This window comes from Muntiacus reevesi, chromosome 9 (genome assembly GCF_963930625.1).
Source record: "Muntiacus reevesi chromosome 9, mMunRee1.1, whole genome shotgun sequence".
Lineage (NCBI taxonomy): Eukaryota > Metazoa > Chordata > Mammalia > Artiodactyla > Cervidae > Muntiacus > Muntiacus reevesi.
The window spans coordinates 56,451,275-56,463,308 of NC_089257.1; the positions used below are offsets into that span (position 1 = coordinate 56,451,275).

The 12,034-nt window shown below is 47.4% G+C and overlaps 1 protein-coding gene across 2 annotated transcripts in view; it reads right to left on the reverse strand.

The window, feature by feature from the left end:
• PLEKHA7 (pleckstrin homology domain containing A7) overlaps window positions 1-12,034 on the reverse strand; it is a 213,264-nt gene that overhangs the window by 66,905 nt on the left and 134,325 nt on the right. For both annotated transcript variants that reach the window (XM_065944881.1, XM_065944880.1), the window contains exons 5-8: window positions 5,400-5,511; window positions 4,293-4,397; window positions 1,667-1,739; window positions 165-265 (exon numbers count right to left, since the gene is read on the reverse strand). In XM_065944881.1, coding sequence (XP_065800953.1) covers window positions 165-265; window positions 1,667-1,739; window positions 4,293-4,397; window positions 5,400-5,511 — 391 coding nt within the window. The remainder of the gene's footprint in view (window positions 1-164; window positions 266-1,666; window positions 1,740-4,292; window positions 4,398-5,399; window positions 5,512-12,034) is intronic.

Below are 12,034 nucleotides of genomic sequence, written 5' to 3' on the forward strand. Positions count from 1 at the left end.
CATGGCAACCCACTCCAATATTCTTGCCTGGAGAATCCCATGGACAGAGGAGCCTGGCAGGCTACAGTCCATGGGCTAACAAAGGAGTTGGACGTGACTCAGCGACCAAACAACAACAACATTTCTTAGGACGGCATTGCTGACCTAAAGGAGAGGGACAGTACCTTAAAGGAATACTTGCGACTTATGCGATCCTCAGGGGCCACCGGTGAGATCACGTAGCTGGGCAGAGGGATGCTCCCAAGGACCACTTCTTCTCGGCTGTCTTTGAATGGAAGAACACATCAGGATAACCTCCTGTGGCACCCTCCTTAGGGTGGTCCACCCCACAACCCTAGTTCAGTGCTTCTTATCTCTCCCAGGATGACTGCAATCATGGACCATCCATTCAGGTGCTCCGGGGACCACTGTGCTAGTGCTGGATCTACACAGGTGAGTCAGACAGGGCCCTCTCCCTGAGGATGGGGACACACATGTGAACACACTCAGTTCCACCTGCTAACCTCCGAAATACAGCAGCATACCATGTGCTGTGGGAACACACAGCCAGGAGTGGCACACAGCCTGGAGAAGTGAAGAAGGCTTCGGAAGGTGATATTCAAAGTTTTGTGAAGGATCGGGAAGGGATTCTGGGTGGTACACACCTCATGGGCAAAGTTAGAGCAGGTGGGAAATATCATATTTTCTATATCTATTCTCTTCCTCCCCCAAACCATCTTCGTTACCAGAGATAACTTCCTAATGACGAGTTGGTGTCTCTGCTCTCCCACACAAGGCACTTGCTGACTGGATACAGAAGGAAAGCCGACTTCCTCTGTCTAGAGTCACAGCCCTTTTGCATTTGGCCCTTAGCCATCTCCTGAGCCTTATCTCCTAGTGTGTGGTCCATGCAAGACTCACTCTAGCCTTGAAGGTCTATCATGCCACCTTCTTCTGCTTCTAGAACTTAAGTCAAGCTGTTTCTTCTGCACGAATGCCCATCTTCCCCCACACATGGGCAAAGTTCTACCCATCCTAAAAAGCTCAGCTCATACCCTATCTCTTCTAAGGAGCCTTCCCAAGTTCTCCACGATGGAATTAACTTCTCGCTTCCCTTGCACTGCCTAAGCACTTTGGATGCCTTCCAAAGCACCTGTCACAGCCTAGTCTTGTCTTATAATTAGGCTATCTCTTCCTCCATTTTTTGAGCCTTACTTCCTTCTAACCTTTGCACAGCCCCTAACTCTATGTACTGGGGCTTCACAAATATTCATATGGCCAATTTTATTCACCAGCTGCCTATCCAATAACAGGGGATAAATCCAGATAATAGGTTACAAAATATAATGTTTCACCTATACTTCTCATCCCTCCAGATTGCATCAAAGGTGAGCCTATGCCCCAAGGGGGCCAGAAGCTGGAAAAACTCCAGATCTTGAGACCCTAAGTAGAAGGCAAACCAGATTCTATTAATTTTAACTCAACAAATGGCACTTCCAGTGCTGGGACTGATAAAAATTAAGTCACCAACCATCCACATATGTAAAAGTGAACACTTTGGCAGGTTAACAGGTTATTAATTAGCTCGGGCCACTGGTCCAAACACTGGATTTGAGAAGACCACCTTTGTATCACCTCACCACCCCCTCGGGCACAAGAGCCCTTGGTGGCCTGAACCTCAGCTCACCTTTATAGTAAAACAAGCAATAATCAGCAAGCACAAACCACCTCCTTTTCCACAGCCTCATCCCAGAACTGTCCTGCAAAGCAAAGAAAACTAATCAGGGCAATATCTGAGCATACTGCTCCCCCTCCTTAGTTATGTACAACCTGATTCTGGAACCAAGATTTGCCCATATTCACGCTTTCTTTCCATAAATTAATAAATTTTTATTGCATAGCCTTTCTTTGAATAGGACATTAAAATTTAAATCCAGTGATGGTTTATCCCCAGGAAGTTCTGTTTCCTGTAAACAGTCTAATATATCATAAGCATCCTACTTTTAGAAAGGAAGATATGAATTCAAAAACAGTTCTTCCAGTAAGAAAGAAATCAGTTTTTAACAAAAAGTTATTTATTCATTCATTCAGTATGCTATAAAATATCTTCACTTATACTGATTAGAAAATTGATTTAGCATAGCACAGGGAACTCTACCCAATACTCTGTAATGGCCTATATAGGAAAAGAATTTAAAACAAAAGAGTGGATATATGTATATGTTTAACTGATTCACTTTGCTGTACTCCTGAAACTAACACAGCATTATAAATCAACTGTCCTCCAATAAAAATTTAAAAAAGAGAGAAAATCGATTTACATAGTATGGGACAAAGAATTTAGGTTAGCTAATTAATCAGTGAGGCAAAAGTCTCATTTGACTAAGTTACCTACTGTAAGGAACTGGTTATGCTGTGTTTTCCTTCCATTCAACAGAAAAAGACTTGGATTTTCTTGAACTAAATTGTCTCATAACAAGACTCTGCCTCTACTCACCTAAAATGTAAATCATTACATTTATTTAAAGAAAAATTTTAGGTGACTATGAAAAAATTTTAAATATGGCTAGGGTAGGAAAATAGTACTTCTAGGGTCATTTTTCTCCTAAACCTAGGAAAATTCCAGAGCCACTTTTAGCTATTTAAATTGTCTTCCTTCTGCAAAACTTTTTGATAGCCTTAAATTTTTAAAAATTTTATCCATTCTCCATTTTACTTAAGTGTTAAAACTTGCTAAGCTCCTATATTTCTTGATTTTATCTTCTGCATTAACTAGGTGACCTCTAAAGTCTTGGCATATGATATTTGCTTTGTTTGAAAAGCTCTTCTCCTTATATATATACATCTGCTTCGCCCTTATGTATCTGCTTCAAATGTCACTTCCTCCGGAACCTTTTAGGACTCCCCCAAGCACAGTGATACTTTCTCTACTGTGAGTCCACAGCATCTACACAGACCTTATAGCTACAGCACTGCCCAGGGGCCCAGGGGCCTGGGCAAGGGGGTGTCTGCTGGGGAGAAGGATTATCTGTAATCCCTTTCCGTCTCCCTCCACATTTCAAAGGAGGCTTTTGTTTAACGGGGACAGGGATGCAAATGGAAAAAGTCAGAGGGTGACCCAGGTAAGAAAAGAGAATAAGAACAGAGCTGTGAGGGAAGAGGGTCTCATTAAAAGAGGATGGTGCCAGGGGAGTACTGGTCAGAAGAGGCTGGAAAGCTGTGGCAGCTGCCGTGGGGAACAGACCTGGGGGAGAGGGATTACAAGGGGACATTTAGGAATTTCTTCTGTGTGTAGTACATGTTAATGCCCATCTCTGTCTTCCCATAAAGCCTTGAGTAGAAACATACATCACTGCTCTCAGAATTTGTGCTTATCTGGATAACATGCTATGCAGGAGTCCACGCTGGGTGATGGCATGACACGAGAGGTGTCCCCTGCAGACTATGACAGGAGGTCCTCGAGTGCAGGAACCACACGTTATTCATCCCTTTGTCGCTGCAGTGAGAACACTTAGAACATGGCAGGCATTTGGTGGGTGAGTCGGGGGTTGGATGGATGGGTGGCAAGAAGGGAAGGAAGAAGACAGAAGGAACATGTTCTCTGACCCTGGGACCTCACAGCCTATCCAAGGCCAGAGGACCAGAGGCAGAATAACTGCTGGTAAAGACAGAGCTGAAGGATGGACTGTGGGGGGACACAGAGCTGACAGGGCTTCCAGACTGAACGGATGCAGGAGAAGGAGAAGCTGGTGATGGTGCTGAGGTTCCTAAACCGAGTACCTGAGAGAAGGATGGCACCACCACCACGACCCAGGAAAAGCAGGCTGGGGGAAAAGACAGGTAGGGGCTGAGGAGATAGTGAGTTGAGTTTGGCCGATTTGAAATCTGAGGTGCTAGGAAGTTCGATATATGTGCTAGAGAGGGGGAGAAAAGGAAAACCTGGGACTTTTCAGGCAAATGATAACAAAGGCTCTTTAACATCAGGAAGGCTAGTGCTGGCAGAGGATCGTGACTGCAAAGCTGGATGCAGGCTGACCCACCCACACTCGGGGCTGAGTCCCAGGACAGTTGATGGTACCAAGAACCAAAGTGGCTAAGTGGGTGTGGGGAAGGAAACCGCAGTCATTGAGTACAGTCCACTTACAAACACGAAAAGCAAATCACTTAGCACGATCGGTAGAATCTACTGGCCTCGGACAGACTCAGGAACAAAAATCTTATTACAAGCCCGTTCCCAGCTCCCGGGGGTCAGGGGAAGGAAGGAAATCAGAAAGAACTAGCTCCCTGCCACCCGCCCTCCTCAGCCTCCTCACCTGCTTGTGTAGCCAGCCCCTCACCACCACTGGAACGTTAGGGTTCCTCCGAATGGCCTGGTCCCTCTTCCCAAAGCTGTGCACTTTATTGCTGGACTTAATGATCTAGGAAAGAGCAGACTCAATCTCTAGCAGCTGGGATGATTTGGGGAAGCCCCCAAAAGCATATGCCTGATAGGAGAGCCATAGGCTTCCTGTGTCTTCATTTGCACGGCACCGTCCTCTGATCAAAAGACCAGCGAGATGACGGAGAATGGGTGGGTGCATGGCCATAGCATCCTAATTAAAAGGGGAGTCCAAGAGCTAGCAAGCTTCCTGTCTGGGTCACAGAGAAAACAAATGTAAAGGGAACTTTTGGTCAACTTTTACCAGCAGCTGCTGGCCCCAATATGTCCTATGGCTTTCTGAACAATGCTACTTTTTGGTGACAGTATTTACTCATTTCCAGATATTTACCCCCCCCACCCCCCGCCTTTCTGGTGCTCTCTCCTTCTCTACAATGCTGGTTCTCTCCCCTGCTCCTCAGCCATTGCTTCCACAGCATGGCACAGACACCTCTGGGGCCTTTGTCCCAAAGTTTACCATGCGGTCTCTAAGACACTTGTGAACAAAGGTGTGGCCTTCCCAAGACACGCCAGGAAAATGGAGAATGTGGCCAAGGCCCTAGATGTCAGTCCTGGTTCTGTCAGCAATCACCTGTTTTCTTGGACATGTGGCATAACCCCAACTGGCCTATTTCCTGATCTCTCACTTGGGGACAAAACTTTTTACGTGTCTCCTTCACAAAACTACAGTGGAACTGCTGTATTTAAAATGGATAACCAACAAGGACCTGTTGTCCAACACATGGAACTCTGTAAATGTTATGTGGCAGCTTGGATGGGAGTGGGGCTTGGGGGAGAGCGGATACATGCATGTGTATGGCTGAATCCCTTCATTGTTCACCTGAAACTATCACAACATTATAACCGGCTAAACCCCAATACAAAATAAAGAGGTAGAAAACAAAAAAAACACTATGGTGAAGGTCAAATGCGTCTTTGGCTACAAAGGGACTTGGCAAAATACAGGAGAGAGGAAGGCAAGGGTGAGAGGCCAAGAGCTCACCTTGGGGCCAGCCTTGGCCTCCACGGTGGAAGTGGTCCCTGCCGTGGACGTTTCACTGACCATGCTGGACGGTCTTTGGTTTCTCTCTTGCTTCGACATATGTGGATTTGGCCTGTGGAGAGACAGAAGAGAATGCAGTGAATAAGTGGCCAGGCTGCGATGGGAAGTGGAGTCTGAGGTTTAGTTCAGGTTAGAACTGGTTAATGGACCTTAAACAACCCAGGACAGATCTTCTGGACACCACCTATCTCCAGACTGCAGTCAGAGGGTCACGATGTCCAGCCTACACATGTGCTTCAGGGAATCAAGAGCATGGACAGGTGGGCGGGCTCCACAGCCTGACACCCCACCAAGGGGCCAAGTCACTGCTGCCTGCTGTCGCAAGGCCTCCGCATTTATCCTCTTACTTGGGTGTCTGTGTGCCCATCAGATGGGCAAACACGGTTACACCACCACTCTTCGCGGCAAGAGCAATCCACACTCCTTACACACATACACACACCTCCATTTCCCTGGCTCCCAAAAAGAGCTGCTTATAATTAGTAACAAGAAATCACTCGCACACACACCCACACCCCCAGATACACAGAGAGAATCGCTTACATAAATGCCAGTGGGGCTTGCCTCCGAAAATAGACTACTCAACAAAGAGTCCTATTCTAGGAACACTCCATTAGCCCCAAAATAGAGCCATTGGAGATATTAACCCCTTGTGCCATGTCTGGAGAGCAGGAAGAAATGAGGCATGCCTGGGTCCTCAGTGCAGATGCCCTTGATGTGTCCCCAACAGCATCCAGCGACATCATGCTTCCCACCAAGAGGGCCAGTTATGCTTCCCACTTGCCCTGGGAAGGCTGGGACGCTGGCAGCATTGTGTATAACGCTTAAGAGGTATCGTAGAGAACCCTTCTCACCTGCCTCTACAGAGCCCGAGCATTTGCCAGACTCTTTCAAAGCAGCAGCAGAAAATGATTCCACACCATCCAGTCCCTATCCTTGAGCAGCTCAATGCTTGATTCCCAGACTTTGCTATCTCCAGGATCCGTAAGCCTTCCTCAAAGTGTAAGTGCCAGCATTCTTTGGCTGGGTGCCTGCTGCTCCAATGGGTGACAGGATCCAGACAGCTGCAGTAAACTGAGGCCTTTTGCCAGAGAAGTGGAGAAACTGATTTGGAGGCCTGGGCCAGGGCCCTGAGGAGATGGAGCTGGAGGATCCAGGTGAGACACAGCTGAGGAAGACGCGTTCTGGATGTCTGCTCACCAGGCTCACGTTTACAGAGGTGCCAGGAGGGAAAATCCCAGTTCCCACTTGGAGCTACGCTGCTTCCTTCAAAACCACGGCCACTCAAAGGACAGTGATCCTTCCCATGCCCCAAGACAGAGCTCCGACACCCTGCACCATCAGGAAGTCCTTCGCAGAAACAGCCGTGACCACTGTGCTTTCTGAGCTCTACTAGCAGCAGGACCACCGCGGCGGGCACAAGCTTTCCAAGGGGCTGGGCCAGGCTGGATGCTTGATGGCTAGAAGTGCGAGTCCCACCAGGCAGAAAGATCACTGGCTCCTTATCAGCTCAGGCACTCACTCCGGATTCCCCGCCCCCGGCCTCCGTCCCAGCCAGACTTTTGTCACTGCTCCCCACTCAGAGAATGTCGCCACACTTGGAGCCCGCGCATTGCTGGCAGAGGCTGTGTGCAGCAGCGAGACAGCAGCCAACCGAGGGTGGGAAGGGGCTCTGAGAGGCTGCCTTGTCCAGCCCCTGCCTCCAGGCAGAACTATGCCCGAGACGTCTTCCTGGAACCTGGTCTTGCCTGACTTTTCAGATTCCCAGAGGTTGAGACAAGGCAAAAGAAGAGTTCTCGGCTCATCTCAGTTATGGCAGCTACATCTCTAAGTCCAAATTCAGGACACACAGTCCAACAATAAAAAAGGCTTGTTTGGGATTTTATCAAGTTTAATTGTTTCCCATTTAAGTCACTGATATGAGGGTATTACAGAATACTTGAGAAATACAAGAAAAAAGCTAGTAGGAAAGAAAAACGTCACCATAGTCCTGTTATCCAAAGGAAAATCATTTTAGGTACTTGGTATATTTACTTTCTTTCCTTTTTCTTTTTTTGCCACACCACACACATTGCACAATCTCAGTTCCCTAGCCAGGGACTGAACCTGGATCACAGCAGTGAAAGCCCAGAATCCTAAACCAAAAGGAATCTCCCTGGTATATTTACTTTCATTCTTTGTAATATGCTTGGGGTTTTTTTTTGGGGGGGGTGTTTTTTTGTATTTTTAGATAATTGTGTATGCTAAGTCACTTTAGTTGTGTCCAACTCTTTGCGATCCTATGGACTATATAGCCCACCAGGCTCCTCTGTCCATGGGATTCTCAGGTAAGAATACTGGAGTAGGCTTCCATGCCCTCCTCCAGGGGATCTTCCTGACCCAGGGATGGAACCCAGGTCTCTTATGTCTCCTGCAATGGCAGATGGGTTCTTTATCACTAGCACCACCTGGAAAGCCCAGATAACTGTGATCATATTGCTTTATGATTTTCCATATTGATTTTTAAAATTTGCTGTAATCTAAACATTTTTTCCTTTCTTTTAAACTCATCCATATCATCTTAAATGACTGCATTACATTCCATCAACTAGATATGCGGCTGTTCCTCAGTGAGACAAAGAACAGACCATCTGGGTTTGTGATAGCCTGGGAAGCCAGGACAGGTAGCCACATTTGCCATTTCTGCACCTTACAATCTTGAGCCTTAACTGTAGTCCTCTTCCTGTATTCTAACCCCATGTCCCCTCCCAAACTAGCTTCTGGGATGCTGGCTGGCCAGGGAGTTCTCCAGCCCAAAGTGCAGGAACAAAGAGGACTTCCCTGCAGCCTTAGGCTGGTGAGGAAAGAAGGTATGACCACTACCTAGAGAGCCGGGTATGAAAAGATTTCAGATGGAAAAGGACTGGTTGTGGCCCCATCACTGAATATCAGTGAGGGACACTGAGGGGTGGGTGGGCAGGGAAAGACACATGAAGAAAACCCCACACTCCATGACTGTGAAAACCTCTGCTCAGCAACATCCAGAGAAAGCAGCTTATTAGGAGACAGGACTAAAGTCCAAACCAAATCCGCCCCAGGGAGCGGACCGTGTTGTCTCTATAAACAGGGAGCATGTCTTCACAGGACTCCCCAGTCATGCAAAAGAGTCAACCATTACCTGGCAGTTCCTGACCTGGCTCTTTGAAAGAACAAGGTGCACACAGCTACCCACCTGGCCAAGTAACAAGACCTACATTCAGGGGAGGTTCCTCTGAATCTCTTCAGAGTGTGCAACGATCTCTTAGGTCCTCTGTCTCTGTGTGTGTGTGCTAAGTCACTTCAGTCGTGTCTGACTCTTTGCAACCTATAGAATGTAGCCCTCCAGGCTCCTCTATCCATGGGATTCTCCAGGCAAGCATACTGGAGTGGGTTGCCATGCCCACCTCTGGGAAGATCCTGGATCTTCCCGACCCAGGGATCAGACCCATGTCTCTTGTGTCTCTGGCATCAGCAGGTGGGTTTTTTTTACCACAAGTGCCATCTGGGAAGCCCCTTAGGTCTTCCAAGGATGACTAGACTTATGACTTTCGGAAATCACTAGAAGTGATCTGGAATTTCAACTAGTAAAAAAAAAAAAAAAGAGGGGGTCATGCTTGGGACACTATTTGATATTCAAAAATAAGGATATGAGAAAAGACTCAAAAACATTTTTCTTGCGTGTTTGAAAAGCTGACTCTGATGGAAACTTCTAGAGATCTTATACCACAATATTCTGAGCAGTGGGAACATCAGTGGTGCGTGTGTGTAGCCCATGCACACACAGCTCTGAGACAGCTCTGAGTGGATACACACTCACTGAGATGTGGGCATTCTGGTTCATCTGCTTCAGCCAGTCACATCTTACAGGCATGTTCCCCATGTAAAAGTCTGACAGGGCAGACACTAGCCTGTCCTCATGTTCTCTGACTGAGTTATACTCCTGACAGGTTTCACTCCGGCGGGCCCCCTCCCCCAGAGAAGAGCCTGTGCCCCTTAGCAGGGCATCTGTGAAGCTGCTTCGGTTCCCAGCAGCTTGCCCTGAGGCACGTGAGTCACAAGGATCCCAGGAGAGGAGACCAAAAGAAAACAAAAAACTGCACACGCTATGGGAAGGCAGACTCCTAGGTCATTAAATCAAATCTATTAACTTCAAAGCCTGTTTGCCAGGTTCTGTGCCATCCCGATTCCCAAAGTGCAGTGGGATCTCTGAACAAAGACTTCTCTTTCCTTGAGTTGGGCTACATGAATGCTGATTATTTTGCTGGAGGGGTGTGGGCTGAAGTTCAAAACAGGGAGCTAGAGTTTTAACTGAACTGCCTCTTCTCTGCAAAGAACAAAAGAAGATAGAACCAGACAGAAATCAGTCTGGAGAAGCCCAGGAGGAAAGTGACTTCATTCGACTCTGAACTTCCTCAGCGATGCATCAGGTGAACCTGGGCAGGAAGTCATTTTCTCTGTCCTTCCATTTACCCACCTACGAAAGGAGCTGCTTCTGCTTCCTACGTTTCCAGGAGCAAATGTGTATAACATTGACAGATGTAGCTTAACAAAAAAAAGAAGTTATAAATTCATTTTTTTCCTTTGGGTCTGAATTTAGGTGAGTTTGTTCGATGGGCTCTTCAGCTGTCTCTCAGTCAACATCATGAACTAGAGCAGATCACAGCAAGACCCCATTGCTGTTGTAATAGGTAGGTTGCCAGGCCAAGTATCACCACCCTTCGGGACAGGTACACAAAGTCAGGCAGGCTGAGGGAGCTGGCTGAACCTGTCAGCAGCCGCTGTGTCAGGCCTTTGCTGGCATCATCTCACTCCCCCCTGCAAAGCCAGTCTTACCTTCTCCATTTTGTCAAAGAGGAAACTGAGGCTCAGAGAGGTTAATGACCAGCCCGAGAGAGTAGCTGGATTCCAAAACCTGGACTCTGTCACAGAGATACCAACCCACGGCAAGTCCCAAGTTCTGGCAGAAATAGGCCTCTGCTCTTCTCAGTCCCAAGACCAATCCCCAATCCAAGAAGATCCTGGGATGGAGGAAAGACCATGAGTCCAGAATAACAGGATCTTAACCACCCTCCTCAGCTTACTGACTCCTCCATGAGTCACACTGCTACTCTGGGCCTCAGTTTCCATTTCTGCAAAATGAAAAAAGAATTCTCATCTCAGAAGGTGGTTCTGTGGACAGAAATGATGCTTTGAAAACCATGAAGCATTATACTCAATGAAAACCACTGTTTGTGACTATTACCAGTGGAGATTCCAGAACATAAATCTCAGGTACACTTTATTATTTCCAAGGCACTATCTCTTCAGAAAGCTCAAGGTACCAAACAATTAACTTCTCAACAGGAATCATTTCCTACAAACAAACGTTTAAACACCTTATCTGGGGCTTCTCTAATGTGTAATAACCCTGTGACTAGGAGGTTGGCCTCCCATTCTTTGCCCAGAAGAAAGATAACATCAAGAGTCTTCAAGGCTATGATAGGAGGTTAGGAAACTATGGGGAGTCAGGAATCTCTTACTAGGAAGACATCATTAGATGACATCTGTGCCCCATTAATTCCTAGAGAAACTGGCAACCCAATTCATGCTTTATCTGCAAGGATTCTACATGGAGAACTCAGCTAAAATTACTGGGTGCATGAGAAGAGGCACACACTCACAAACAACCAGCATAACCAGCATTTTTTTATGGCACTCACACCCACCACCTAAGGGGTTTGGGGAAAGCAATACAGAATGAAAAGCAGGAATAAAACAAAGTTCTCGTCTGAAACAGGCAGACACCTCCACACTCTCTCTTCCAAGAAAAAGAGACACTCAGACAGACTGCCAATGCTCCCTGCACACTCCCAACACCCTGGGGGAGGCTGTCTGACAGGGGTTTTCATTCAGCAACTGTGGCCTCATTACTCAACTAAGGCTTTCTGCAGTCCTCGCCCTTCTTCCCCAGCTCCTCTCTGGAACACAAGCTCTAGTTCCTCTCCCTATTCTGCATCACTTTGGGAGCCAGAAACCAGCCCAAACAGCACCCCTCACCTGGCACAGAAACAACCCAGGGAGCCTTGAAGGCTGCTCTCTCCTGCCTCCAAACCCAGAGTCCCACTCTGCCGTGTAAGCCTGGTCCAGTCTTCTGCTGTCCAGGCTCCATGTCTCTGTCTACAACAAGAGAGAACCAGACTTTGACCTCTGCCATTTCAGAGATGCTACAATTCTAACCCCAGCCTTTGGCAAGTCCTCTTCCAGCATATCTCCTCCTCCTGGATTACCAGGCAGTCACTTTACTCATTAGAAAATAGCCTTTTCTGACGGAGATCTGGGTACTTCCAAGACTAGGAGGAGGTAAAAGAAGAGGACAAGGAGGGAAGTCACAGGAAGACAAAAATCACTGTGCAGGCAGCAGCTTCCCTTCCACACTCAGCGAAGCCACCACCGCAGCATCTCCCTCAGCACAGCCAGCCAGGGACGTGGTTGCTGTGTGGCAACCACCAAATCTCCAGCGCCAGTGCCCTCCAAAACAGCAGCATCAAGAGCCAAGCCAACACCCAGGTGCCCGAATG